We start from the raw sequence: 14,238 nt of genomic DNA, 5'->3' as shown, positions 1-14,238 counted from the left end.
AAGGTTTTGGAGAGGGGTTCAGAAGAGGTTTATCAGGATGTCACCCGGATTAGAAAGTATAAACTAAACGTAGTTGGACAAACTTCAATTCTTTTGTCTGGAGTGTTTGAGGCAGGTGCAAAGTGGAATTCAAGACACATAAATGGGCAGGGAATGGATGGGTGGAAACTATATGTAGGCAAATGGGATTAATTTAATATGGCATCTTGGTCCACTCCTATGTGTCTGACTATCTCCCTAGTGCAGTACGTCACTACCATGTGCACAAGTCAGAGCTCATCTTGAACTTCTCTGTCACTCATGCGCTGGGCCATCGGTCTCCGTGGAAGCACGCACCACCTTCCGAACATTGCTCACAATCCATCCTGGGTATCCAACGACCGGTTCTCCCCAGTGTCTTTTCTCTTCATCTCCCATCGAACCAAAGCCCCAAGACCCACCTTAGCGTCCCTCACCAGAAAAAACCTCCCCCCAGTTCCACCTTCCTGATTGGATTGCACACATTCCTCAGCATCCCTCATCTTCAACAATAACCCAAACAGGCTGAAAGCAGAACAGACTGCTCGTACAGAACTGCTAAATGAAATACCTACAGCATAACAGTAAAGACGTGAACCAGGGCATTACATATATGTTTCTTTAGAGATACTAAATTTCCAGATGCACTGGGCAATGAAGCCACCCTATGTCTCCACTGCTTCAGTTGTCACGTTGCCTGGAGATCTGATTGAGCTCTTACTGGGTAATCATCAAGTCTTTCAATATTGGTTTCTGGCACCATCACTGTTAAAAGAGCAGGGTGATTCCTGGCCTTGGGTTAGTTGGTGGTCAGCCCAGCAAGCATCAGCACTTGTCTTGGGCAGTGTTCCTTGCAATTCCGCGCCTGATAGCTGACAGAAGCCAACGTTATTGGTCAGTGGTGGAACACCTGGGGCAGGGAGAACAACCTCAACCACGCTCATCTCTCTGGTGAAACTGGGCATTGCTTGTGTCGAGACTCTGTTCCAATGATCTTATCAGTAAAAGATCATTGGTATTGGTTTATCGTTGTCACATTTACTGAGATACAGTGAAAAGCTTCTGGTTTCTATGCCATTCTTTTCCCATTCCTTCATTTTGCCAGCCCTACCTGTCCAATAGAAAGCATAGAAAAACTACAGCACAGAAACAGGCCTTTTGGCCCTTCTTGGCTGTGCTGAACTATTTTCTGCGTAGTCCCGCTGACCTGCACACAGACGATATCCCACCATACACCTCTCATCCATGTATCTGTCCAATTTATTCTTAAATGTTAAAAAAGAACCCGCATTTACCACCTCGTCTGGCAGTTCATTCCATACTCCCACCACTCTCTGTGTGAAGAAGCCCTCCTAATGTTCCCTTTAAACTTTTCCCCCCTCACCCTTAACCCATGTCCTCTGTTTTTTTTTTCTCCCCTTGCCTCGGTGGAAAAAGCCTGCTTGCATTCACTCTATCTATACCCATCATAATTTTATATACCTCTGTCAAATCTCCCCTCATTCTTCTACGCTCCAGGGAATAAAGTCCTAACCTATTCAACTTTTCTCTGTAACTGAGTTTCTCAAGTCCCGGCAACATCCTTGTAAACCTTCTCTGCACTCTTTCAACCTTATTAATATCCTTCCTGTAATTTGATGACCAAAACTGAACACAACACTCCAGATTCGGCCTCACCAATGCCTTATACAACCTCATCATAACATTCCAGCTCTTATACTCAATACTTTGATTAATAAAGGCCAATGTACCAAAAGCTCTCTTTACGACCCTATCTACCTGTGACACCACTTTTAGGGAATTTGTATCTGTATTCCCAAATCCCTCCTCAGTGCCTTACCATTTACCCTGTATGTTCTACCTTGGTTTGTCCTTCCAAAGTGCAATAACTCACACTTGTCTGTATTAATCTCCATCTGCCATTTTTCAGCCCATTTTTCCAGCTGGTCCAAGTCCCTCTGCAGGCTCTGAAAACCTTCCTCACTATCCACTACACCTCCAATCTTTGTATCATCAGCAAATTTACTGATCCAATTTACCACATTATCATCCAGGTCATTGATATAGATGACAAATAACAATGGACCCAGCACTGATCCCTGTGGCACACCACTAGTCACAGGCCTCCACTCAGAGAAGCAATTCTCTACTACCACTCTTTGGCTTCTTCCATTGAGCCAATGTCTAATCCAATTTACCACCTCTCCATGTATACCTAGAGACTGAATTTTCCTAACTAACCTCCCATGCGGGACCTTGTCAAAGGCCTTACTGAAGTCCAAGTAGACAACATCCACTGCCTTCCCTTCATCCACTTTCCTAGTAACCTTCTCAAAAAACTCCAATAGATTGGTCAAACATGACCTACCACGCACAAAGCCATGTTGACTTATTAGGGAGAAAGTCCCTGTCTATCCAAATGCTTGTAGATTCTGACTCTTAGTACTCCCTCCAACAACTTACCCACTACCGACGTCAAATTTACTGGCCTATAATTTCCCGGATTACCTTTCAATCCTTTTTTAAACAACGGAACAACATGAGCTACTCTCCAATCCTCCGGCACCTCACCCGTAGACACTGACATTTTAAATATATCTGCCAGAGCCCCTGCAATTTCAACACTAGTCTCCTTCAAGGTCCGATGGAATACCCTGTCAGGTCCCGGGGATTTATCCACTTTAATTTGCCTCAAGATAGCAAGCACCTCCTCCTTTTCAATCTGTACAGTTTCCATGATCTGACTACCTGTCTCCCTTAATTCCATAGACTTAATGCCAGTTTCCTTAGTAAATACAGACGCAAAAAAACTATTTAAGATCTCCCCCATTTCTTTTGGTTCTGCACATAGCCGACCACTCTGATCTTCAAGAGGACCAACTTTATCCCTTACAATCCTTTTACCCTTAACATACCTGTAAAAGCTCTTTGGATTATCCTTCACTTTGACTGCCAAAGCAACCTCATGTCTTCTTTTAGCCCTCCTGATTTCTTTCTTAAGTATTTTCTTGCACTTTTTATACTCCTCAAGCACCTTATTTACTCCCTGTTTCCTATACATGTCATACATCTCTCTCTTCTTCTTTATCAGAGTTGCAATATCCCTTGAGAACCAAGGTTCCTTATTCCTATTCACTTTGCCTTTAATCCTGACAGGAACATACAAGCTCTGCACTCTCAAAATTACTCCTTTGAAGGCTTCCCACTTACCGATCACATCCTTGCCAGAGAACAACCTGTCTCAATCCATGCTTTTTAGATCCTTTCTCATTTCTTCAAATTTGGCCTTCTTCCAGTTCAGAACCTCAATCCTAGGACCAGATCTATTCTTGTCCATGATCAAGTTGAAACTAATGGCATTATGATCACTGGAACCAAAGTGTGCCCCCACACACACTTCCATCACCTGTCCTAACCCGTTTCCTAACAGGAGATCCAATATTGCATCCCCTCTAGTTGGTACCTCTATATATTGATTTAGAAAACTTCCCTGAACACGTTTTACAAACTCTAAACCATCTAGACCCCTAACAGTATGGGAGTCCCAATCTATATATGGAAAATTAAAATCCCCTACCACCACAACTTTATGTTTCCTGCAGTTGCCTGCTATCTCTCTGCAGATTTGCTCTTCCGATTCTCGCTGACTATTAGGTGGTCTATAATACAACCCCACTAATGTGGCCATACCTTTCCTGTTTCTCAGCTCCACCCATAAGGACTCAGTAGACAAGCCCTCTAATCTGTCCTGCCTGAGCACTGCTGTAACAGTGGCTGACATCTTTTCCAATTCAGGTGTTGAAGCTGCCAAGGAGAATCAATTGGTTTCCATTGGTCAAAGACTGTGCAAAGTGAGAGATGAATTTTTCATTCGGGTGTGTTGGTGCATCGAGTGCCTGGTTGAGTCATGAGATGTTCATTTTCCCTAAGGGGGGCGCCACTGAGGCAGCAGGCACTGATGATGCATCCAACCACAAGGACCCCATTCTATCTCCAGGAGAAGGTGACCATCACCTTGTTCTTTCAGCTGGCTTTTGCCCATCAAACTAATCCCATCATCCCACTGCCTGGGTTGACCAGGTACACAGACAGAAGTGTAATCAGCACCAGACAGAAAAGTGCAGATAGAGAGCCGAGAGTGATTTTAATGAATTTTCACAAAACACCTCCCTCAAAAAACCTCCAGACTTCTCTGCTTGGACATTGGAGATGAAGCCTAAGGTGTGCACTTTCTCTGTGTTCTTTTCGAGCCCTGTGACAAAGGTTTTCCAAGGGGGTGCCAGTTGGAGACAATGGGACAGCATCATCTCAGAGTTCAGTTCAACAGGAGGTACTGCCTGCAGAGGTGGGCCACCAGAACAGCCAGTGGCAGGGCCCTACTGGGTTTTGGGACCCAGCCTGCATTCGAATCCTGCATGCAACTGCAGCCTTCGGCCCTGGGGTCTTTAGGTGCAGGAGGTTCTTCTGGGAAGTCACAGTGCATCCAGTCACGATGTGTCGAACCCTTAGATTCTGCCTCAATTTCACCAGCTTTCATCCTCCAGTAGGTCTGCCCTTTGAAGAAGTATGTTGTACCTGAGGGGGAGAAATTAAAGATTAAAGATTGCCTTAATTTGTTGTAGATACTGTACGTTGAAACACAAAATATACAATGAAATGTGTTATTTGTGTAAACAAGCAACACAGTCCAAATATGCGCTGAGGGCAGCCTGCAAGTGTCGCCATGTTTCTGGCACCAACATAGCGTGCCCACAACTTACTAACCCTAACCCGCACATTTTTGGAATGTGGGAGGAAACCAGAGCACCCAGAGGAAACCCACACAGTCACAGGGAGATGATCACCCATAGCGCTAGTGGCCTAGGCCCAGAGACTTTTGCAGCAGCAGTGCCTGGTTCCTAGTGCGAGGTATGGTACGCTGTTTAGGCAATTTAAACGTTAGCCCAAATCGGAGGCGAGAGCTGACTTCCCTGGCTCTCCGTGATATTCTTTCCTCTATCCAGGGCGCTGGAGCCTTTCGTTGTTCCGTTGTTTGGTCAATTTAAACACTGGCCCAGACAGACTGAAAAGACAGGGTTTTGGGATCCAGGGTGGCGGGGATGCAGGATGGCGGGAGAGCTGATTTCAGTCATTATCTGCAATGGTTACTCCTCTCTCCTCAACAGCACTGAGACTATGAAGACTGCCCCAGCTGCTGTGCTCCATGCCCGCTAATATGATGAACTGATAACTCAGGCTTTGGGCCTATGCTAGGCTGCTCCAGGGTTCGGATCTGAGGGCTCAATTTCGGTTCAGATTGTTGCTGTTCATTTCAATTGTTTGCATGATTTATGTTTTTTTTTCCTTGCACATCGAGAGTTGGTCTTTTATTATTATTGTTTCTTTAACTGGTTTCTTTCAGGCTTCTTGCTTTGTGGCGACCTGTGAGCAAACAAACCTCAAGGTTGCATAAATTCTACATTCTCAGATAATAAACGTACTTTGAACTTTGAACTTTAATAGCATTACACTAACCGTTACCATGCAGCCTATTTGGCCTAATGCTCAGGGAGGGGAACTGCAGAACTCTGGAGGTACAGGCGAACTTAAATGTGGATAAGTCCACAGGGCCTGTATATCCCAGTCTGCTGTGGGAAACAGGGATTGCTTAGACTGAGAGAAGTGTTCAAAACTTCTACGGGCACAGACGAGATGCCAGGTGATGGAAGGTTGGCACGTATTCCATCTTTCATTCAAGAAGGGCAGCAAGGGTAAGTCAATTTATTCCATCTAATAGTAGTGGTGGGTCGGGGGGTGGGGTGGTGGCAGTTTTTGATAAAAGTCATGGTAGCGTAATGGTTAGCCCAACGCTTTACCGTACTGGCAACTGGGGTTCAATTCCCGCCGCTGTCTGTAAGGAGTTTGTACGTTCTCCCCGTGACTGCGCGGGATTCTTCCCACAGTCCAAAGATGGACCAGTTGGTAGGCTAATTGGTCATTGTAAATTGTCCTGTGATTAAATCAGGGGGTGTGCTGGGCAGTGCGGCTCGGAGGTCTGTAAGGGCCTATTCCGTGCTGAATCTCAATAAGATAAAAGGCTGAAGCGGAGGACGAATGTATATAGAAGGGCTGGGATCGTTCAGGGAGGATTAACATGTTTTATTAAGGGGAGGTGACGAACTGTGCTGATGAGGGAAGTGTAGCTGACGATAGTCTCTATAGTCTTCACTAAGGCCTTTGACAAGGTCCTGCTTTCAGGGCTGATCCAAAAGGTAACACAGGAATTCAGGGCAAGGTGGAAAATGGGATCAGAAATTGGCTTGGAAATGGGAGGCAGAGAGTGACATTGAAGGGCCACTTTCACAATGAAGTCAGTGACGGGGGATAAGATATGACGAACTGATACCAAGGCTGCGGGCCTATTCCGGGCTGCTCCGGGATTTGGATCTAAGGACGCATTTTGGTTGGGAATGTCAGTACTCACTTCAATTGTTTGCATGATTTGTGTTTGATAATAAACATACTTTGAGACTTTTGGGGTAGCTTTTGCGCTTGGAAGCCTGGGACGGGTGGTGGAATTGGCGTTGGAGCCTTGCCGAGTGCCGACTGTTATAATCGTAAGCAAGCTGGATGTGAGGAGATGCTTATTTACACACACACGCGCGCGAACACTTGTGTACACACTGACGTACAGGTTAAGTGACACCAAGACGACCACTCACGTACTGACCATTAGAGAAGCCCATGATGTCATCCAGCTGAGAAGGCACACCTTTCCAAAGACTCGTTTCCTTGGGGTAACCCACGTCCATTCTTTGCTGCTGGTCATCAAATCTCCAGAACTTGTCACCTTTGAAGAAGTAGGTTTTGCCGTTGTGGGCCCAGACAAAGACCGCATCCACGCTGTCTACTGGCAGGCCAAAGTCCCTAATGGACCGTGGATAGCCATGCTCCACCTGTGTGTTGGTGAAGACCCAATACTGAGACCCTGGGAGAGGACAGAGAATGGAGTTAGCAATGGATCACTTGTTCCTCAGGTGGTCATAGTCTGCGGGACAGTTCTTACCTCTATTGTTCAGTCTAGGTCAACCAACCCAACATTCCCAACTGGTTGCATGATGATCTGGCATGGAAACACCAAAGCCCAGGAATGGAAAGGCCTACAAAAAGTGATGGATACAGCCCAGTCCATCACAGGAAAGGCCCTCCCCACCACTGGGCACACCTACAAGGAGCACTGTCACAGGAAAGCAGCATCCATCATCAGGGACCCCTATCATCCAGGCCATGCTCTCCTCTCGCCACGACCACTCGGGCAGGAGCTACCTTAGATCCCACACCACCAGATTCAGGAACAATTATTATCCTTCAACCACCAGGCTGCGTGAATAACTTCACTCATCTCAACACTGAACTGATTCCACAACCTATGACTCACTTTCAAGAACTCTGCAACTCAATATTATTTACTTTATTATTATTACAATATTATTTTTTGCTCATGGAGCATTTGTCAGCCTTTGTTATCTATCGTTCTCATAAATGCCGTTGTATTTTGTTATTCTCCTGTAAATGCCTATAAAAAGCAAATCTGGTGACATATACAGGTATGTACTCTGATAATAAATTGACTTTGAACTCTGAATTTGGATGGAATTCTGACTTGGAGCTGTTCATAGATAATCCTGCAGATGGTGACTTTACACCATTGGCTCCTTATTCAAGCACGTACACCAAATGTTGAATCCTGTGGCTTCTCCATATTGAGCAGACTACGACACAGGGGGTAATACTAACCCACTTTATGATGGTCTAAATTCCAGCCCATGTTCCCTAATGGTGGATGAGCTACTAGGGAAATCTGCAACCTTCCCTGCCCTCTCAACTATGCCACGCACTTTGTCTCAAGGTTTCCTTCCCGTTAAGTGGTCACACCAAACAAAATCAGCTAACTCAGGGGCTGGGACATTACTATGCATAGTCTTGGTAGAGTAGCCAACATAATCAAAGACCCCACCCACCCCAGATATTCTCCCTTCACCCTCACCCAGTTGGGTAGAAGGTACAAAAGCATGTGCCACCAATCTCAAGGAAGCTTGAGTTGTGAGACTATTCAATGGTTCCCTATTATGATAAGACCGATTCTTGCCCTCACAATCTACCTCTTTATAGCCTAGTACCCTATTGTCTACCTGATTCCTCACTGATGTCACTGACTAAAGTGTCACGGGAGATCGAACCATCAAGACAGCAGGCGCAGCTGTCAAAGGCCTCTGTACTTGGGTGATATCTCCCCGTCTCCTGTACTCACTGGAATTTAGAAGGATGAGTGGGGGGGGCAGGGGTGGATCTCATTGAAACCTCTTGAATGTTGAAAGGTCTAGACAGAGTAAATGTGGAAAGGATGTTTCCCTTGATGGGAGAGTCTAAGACAAGAGGGCACAGCCTCAGGATAGAGGGGCATCCATTTAAAACAGAGACGCAGAGAAATTTCTTTAGCCAGAGAGTGGTGAATTTGTGGAATTTATTGCCACAGGCAACTGCGGAGACCAGGTCGTTGGGTGTATTTAAGGCAGAGCCTGATAGGTTCTTGATTGGACATGGCATCAAAGGTTACAGAGAGAAGGCCAGGTAGTGGGGCTGAGGAGGGGAAAAGAGGATCAGCCATGATTGAATGATGGAGCAGACTCGATGGGCCAAATGGCCTAATTCTGCTCCTTGGTCTTATGGTCTTATAGTCTCCGTCTCCATCCCCCGAAGGTGAGAGAGAGTTTGTTGATTCTCGAGTCGGGGGAACTCAAATAAGCAACGCTGTAACATCGAAACGGTGAGCTGCTGGCCTCCCCTGTCGCTGTGGCATGAGTGATATCTCTCCCTCCCTCATTAGTGTGAGAGAGAGAGAGAGAGAGAGAGAGAGAGAGCCTGTTGAGATGTCAAAGTGTTGGGATGGACAGTAGTTTTCGATGGACTTGAGATCATGGTGCCTGGGGACCTGCTGTTGCTTACATGATGGGTGATGGGGGCTGACGCTCCTGCCGGAGTAAGTGGGGGGAGAGTTGATGCTTTCGCTGCTGCTTGTAGGGGGGAGGTGGGGCTTTGGGGTGCTATGCTTTCCTGTTATTCAGTTTTCGGGGATTCTTTTTCCCCTCTGTTTCGTGGATGTCTGCAAAACCGGGCGGTGTACTGTATGCATTCTTGGTTCTTGATCCTCCAAAATATTAGACCATAAGACCATAAGACAAAGGAGCAGAAGTTGACCATTTGGCCCAACGAGTCTGCTCCGCCATTTCATCCTGAGCTGATCCATTCTCCCATATAGTCCCACTCCCCCGCCTTCTCACCATAACCTTTGATGCCCTGGCTACTCAGATGCCTATCAGTCTCTGCCTTAAATACACCCAATGACTTGGCCTCCACTGCTGTCCATGGCAACAAATTCCACAGATTCACCACCCTCTGGCTAAAAAAATTTCTTCGCATTTCTGTTCTGAAAGGGCGCCCTTCAATCCTTAAGTCATGCCTTCTCGTACTAGACTCCCCCATCGTGGGAAACAACTTTGCCACATCCACTCTGTCCATGCCTTTCAACATTTGAAATGTTTCTATGAGGTCTCCCTTCATTCTTCTAAACTCCAAGGAATACAGTACAAGAGCGGACAAACGTTCCTCATATGTTAACCCTCTCATTCCCGGAATCATTCTAGTGAATCTTCTCTGTACCCTCTCCAATATCAGCACATCCTGTCTTAAATAAGGAGACCAAAATATTCCGCATGGAATTTAAACTGGAGGTGGCGGAGGGTGGGCTTAAGAAGGAGATTTTTGAAGAAGAAAAGCTGCCTTAAATTTAATTGGGTTTGGTTGTGTGACTGTGTTAGGATTAAGATTATTCCACACTTTAATTGTACAGGGGGGAAAATGAATTGCTGTACACATCTGACTTGGTAGTTAGTATTTCAAATTGAATTGAGTGCCCTCGTCTGCTCCTAATAGGTTTGGGTTTGAGGTGGGATTGGTAGTCTATGTCGAGCATCTTGTAAAAACAGGTCAGGCAGTGTGCCTCACGTCTATCTTGGAGAGAGTTCCACTTCAATGAATTTAAAAGTTGAGTAACACTGGCTTCTCTCTCATAGGTATTTGTGACAAATCAGGCCGCCTGTCTTTGGACTCGCTCGATGGAAGTAGTGTTTTTGTTTGTGTATAGGTCCCATGCAGCAACTGCATATTAGATTGAACCATTGAGCCGTGACACCTTCTCTACAACTGTAACACTTTATTTTGCATTCTCTTATTGCTTTTCACTGTACTACCTGGCTATACTGTTGTAATGAGACGATCTGTATAGATGGCCTGCAAAACAAACCTGGGGACATTTGACAACAATAATCCGATTTACTGCATGTGTGGGGATCTCGGTCTCACAGCGCTTAGTGCCTCACCTATGAAGAAGATGATCTTGTGGTCCGTCATCCTCTCGTAGACGCTGTCAACTTTCTTCAAGTCCGCCGGTAACCCTTGCCAGAAATTCTTGATCTGTGCCGCATTCAGGGAGACGAGGTTGCCGGCACGTTGTATGCGCCAGAAGTAATGGTCTTCATAATGAAGGAAAACCAGGTTAGTAGATGGAACGGTACAGTGCAGGAATCGGCCATTCGGCCCTCCATGTCTCTGCTAACCATGATACCAGTCCAACCGGATGAAGGCTCTCAGCCCCAGCTGTCAACTGTTTGTTTCCCTCTACAGACGCTGCCTGGCCTGCTGACTTCCTCCAGCATTTTGTGGGTGTTACTCTGGATTTCCAGCATCTGCAGAGTTTCTTGTGTTCGTAACAAATGCCAGCTGCCTGCACCTCGGCCTCGGTCCCTCCATTCTCTGCCCGTTCAAGTGCCTCTTGAACACTCCTGTTCCATCTGCTTTCACCACCACCCCTGGCAGCACACTCCAGGTGCCCAGCGCTCTCCAAGTAAAAATCTTACCCTAACCGTCTTCTCTAAACTTTCCCCTCTCAACGCCCTCTAACATATAACATTTCAGCCCTCTGATTGTCTGTCCTCCCATAATCTTGTAAATTTCTATCAACTCTCCCCTCAACCTCTGCCACTCTGGAGGAAGCAATTCAGGTTTGTCCAACCGTTCCTTATAACTAATATGCTCCAATCTAGTGAACATCCCGAAGAACCTTTTTCCTGATGTTCTTCACGGGCCGCGTCTGATTTCAGCTTCTTAATCCTTACTTTTTGACAAAGTGTACTATATCTCTCATCATCCAGAGCTCCTGATATAAAGTCGAGCTCCCTGTCCATCACCCCAGCGAGCGACGACTGGGCCAATGAAAACACACACAACATGCTGGAGGAACTCAGCAGCTCAGGCAGCATCTATAGAAGTGAATAATCAATTGACATTTTGGGCCGAAACCCTTCACTGGGGCTGGAAAGGAAGAGGGAAGAAGCCAGAATAAGGAGGTACGGGGAGGGGAAGGAGTCTAAGCCGAAGCTGAGTGTCTGGGTTCGGCATGGTACAGATAATAAGTTGTTCTAAGTCCACGCCATCCCTATAAACATCCTCAGAGGAGAAGTATCACAGCTCAAATACAGAGAACAGTTCTCCCCACACTGTGACCCCCCGAGCAAGTCCAACATAGATGTACTCTCTCACTCAGGTGTTACCCTCATGGGACACCCTACTGATGAAACACTCAGCATGACAGATGGAGCCCATTGTTGGCCAGATGCTGCTGAGTCACCGAGTCCTGGGAAGCCCCTAAGTTTCACACGGTGTAGGAAGAAGTCCTCAATGGAAGAAGGCTTAGCGAAGGTATTATGGAGCAACAGCTCCTCCTCGCTCACCACTCAGACCCTCCTAGCCATTGTCCCCATCAGGATGTCCTCTCTGCTCCTAAGCTGGGGCGAAGTGCTTTGAATTGAATTGACTTTATTACTTGCATCCTTCAAGTACATGAGGAGTAAAAATCTTTATGTTACGTCTCCGTTCAAATGTGGAATGTGCAATTATAATCATTTGTAATAAATATTATGTACAACAGGGTAGTCAATATAACATAGAAATACAGTTGTGTTAGCATGAATTAATCAGTCTGATGACCTGGTGGAAGAAGCTGTCCTGGAGCCTGTTGGTCCTGGCTTTAATGCTGTGGTACCATTTTCTGCATGGTTGCAGCTGGAACAGTTTGCAGTTGGGGTGACTCGGGTCCCCAGTGATCCTTTTTACACACCTGTCTTTGTAAGTATCCTGAATAGTGGGAAGTTCACATCCACAGATGGAAACACATCCTGATTGATAAACCAACCCCGCCCCCCCCACTTAGCCTATGACCTCTTACCTTTAAAAAAGAAGGATTCTCCTCGGATATTAGCAACAGCATCAAATGTTACCGCACAGCGATCAGGGGATTCGTACCCAGGCCTAAAAACACAAAAGAAAAAATAATATTTATAAGGAAGGCAGCATCTCACCTGTCTTTCCCCCAATCCAAGTGTCCAACACACCCAATTTAGTTCCCTCCCAACTTTCAACAACACCAATCAAATATTGTTCACCATTGGCACCTTCCGTACACCCCACTGGCAAGGTGTTGTTGCATCAGTAATTCGGCTCAGTACGAGAGGAAGTATAGATTTGGGCAGGCGATGACTGTACTCGACAGAGGAGCCAACAGTACACCATTAAGAGTGAAGGGGTCACAGTCAGAATCCCACCCAGGGCACCACAGGGATCAGAGCCGGGACTCCTACAGCTCGTTTTGGAGATGACTGATCCGGACGCGAACGTAGCAGCTAGAATTAGGACTTTTTGACAGGTCAGTGAGCATTGGTAGCGGCGTTGATGGTGAGGACGCGTGTAGGCTGCAAGATGTTCTCGATCGGTGGTACATACTTGCTACTAGGGTGTGGGTAAGGAACGTCGGGGATTTGTGGACTGAGAGCTGGATCGTCGTCAGGCGTATTCCCAGCTGATTGCTTCTTGCCTATTAATAAAAGAGAAAGTATAAAAATATCATTCTGATTTTGGTTTTCTCTGAGAATTTCTGTGTGTAGATCCAGGGAATTAATTGTGAACTTCAAGAAGAGGAAGTTCAGACAGACAGAACGAATCAGGTTTAATATCATTGGCATACGTCGTGAAATTTGTTGTTTTGTGGCAGCGGTACTTTGCAACACATAATAATAAAAACTGTGAATTACAACAAGAACTATGAATATATAAAGTTTAATAAATAGTGCAAAAAAGGAGGAACAAATAGTGACACACATCAAAGTTGCTGGTGAACGCAGCAGGCCAGGCAGCATCTCTAGGAAGAGGTGCAGTCGACGTTTCAGGCCGAGACCCTTCGTCAGGACGTCAGGAACAAATAGTGAGGTAGTGTTCATGGATTCATTGCCCATTTATAAATCTGTTGGCAGAGGGGAAGAAGCTGTTCCTGAAACATTGAGCGTGTGTCTTGAAGGTCCCATATCTATTCCTTGATGAGAAGGAAGAGGGCATGTCCTGGGTGGTGGGGGTCCTTAATGATGGATGTTGCCTTTCTGAGGCACTGCCTTTTGAAAATGTCCTGGATGCTACAGAGATTCATGCCCGTGAGGGAGCTGACTGAGTTCACAACTTTCTGCAGCTTTTTCCGATCCTGTGCTGTGGCCACTCCGTACCAGATGGTGATACAGTCAGTTAGAGTGCTCCCCGTGGTACATCTGTGGAAATTTGCGAGTGTCTTTGGTGACATACCAATTCTCCTCAAACTCCTAATGAAATATTGTCACTGTTGTGCCTTCTTTGTAATTGCATCAATATGTTGATGGAGAATGGACGTGAAAGCACAGAGGAACACCTGGAGAAATTTCTGAAACGCTCGTTCGCTGCTGTCGTTACTGCGTGGTCGGGAATCTTTTGGAGGGTAGGCCTCAAAATCCCCGGCCTTGCCTGCTTTTGGTGACTGAGAAGGAGGTCGAATCGTTTGGGCAGAAATGGCGCTCAGTACTCAGTGTCAGAGAGCTGATCAGAGCTCGAAGTTTTCAGATGACTCAGAGTCAGTTTGTGGTCGGCATGGCAGGGAGAGTTTTTCTTCCTTCTCCCGTCTGCGTGAGATGTGGGACATTTGGGAAACTTTGAACTTTACTGTGCTCATGGACTTCTTCATCAAGGTATGGTATTGTTACACTGTTTGTAACTATATGTTATAATTATGTGGTTTTGTCAGTTTTTTCAGGCTTGGTCTGTCCTGTG

The 14,238-nt window shown here is 46.0% G+C and overlaps 1 protein-coding gene across 2 annotated transcripts in view; it reads right to left on the bottom strand.

The window, feature by feature from the left end:
* Window positions 1-4,143: 4,143 nt before the first annotated feature.
* LOC140204906 (matrix metalloproteinase-17-like) overlaps window positions 4,144-14,238 on the bottom strand; it is a 63,277-nt gene continuing 53,182 nt past the window's right edge. For both annotated transcript variants that reach the window (XM_072271839.1, XM_072271841.1), the window contains 5 exons: window positions 12,895-12,985; window positions 12,341-12,423; window positions 10,437-10,589; window positions 6,728-6,985; window positions 4,144-4,593 (listed from right to left, as the gene is read on the bottom strand). In XM_072271839.1, coding sequence (XP_072127940.1) covers window positions 4,334-4,593; window positions 6,728-6,985; window positions 10,437-10,589; window positions 12,341-12,423; window positions 12,895-12,985 — 845 coding nt within the window. In that variant the 3' untranslated portion in view covers window positions 4,144-4,333. The remainder of the gene's footprint in view (window positions 4,594-6,727; window positions 6,986-10,436; window positions 10,590-12,340; window positions 12,424-12,894; window positions 12,986-14,238) is intronic.

This window comes from Mobula birostris, chromosome 11, assembly GCF_030028105.1.
Source record: "Mobula birostris isolate sMobBir1 chromosome 11, sMobBir1.hap1, whole genome shotgun sequence".
NCBI classification, from domain to species: Eukaryota; Metazoa; Chordata; class Chondrichthyes; order Myliobatiformes; family Myliobatidae; genus Mobula; species Mobula birostris.
This window is presented reverse-complemented; position numbering and strand designations above follow the sequence as displayed.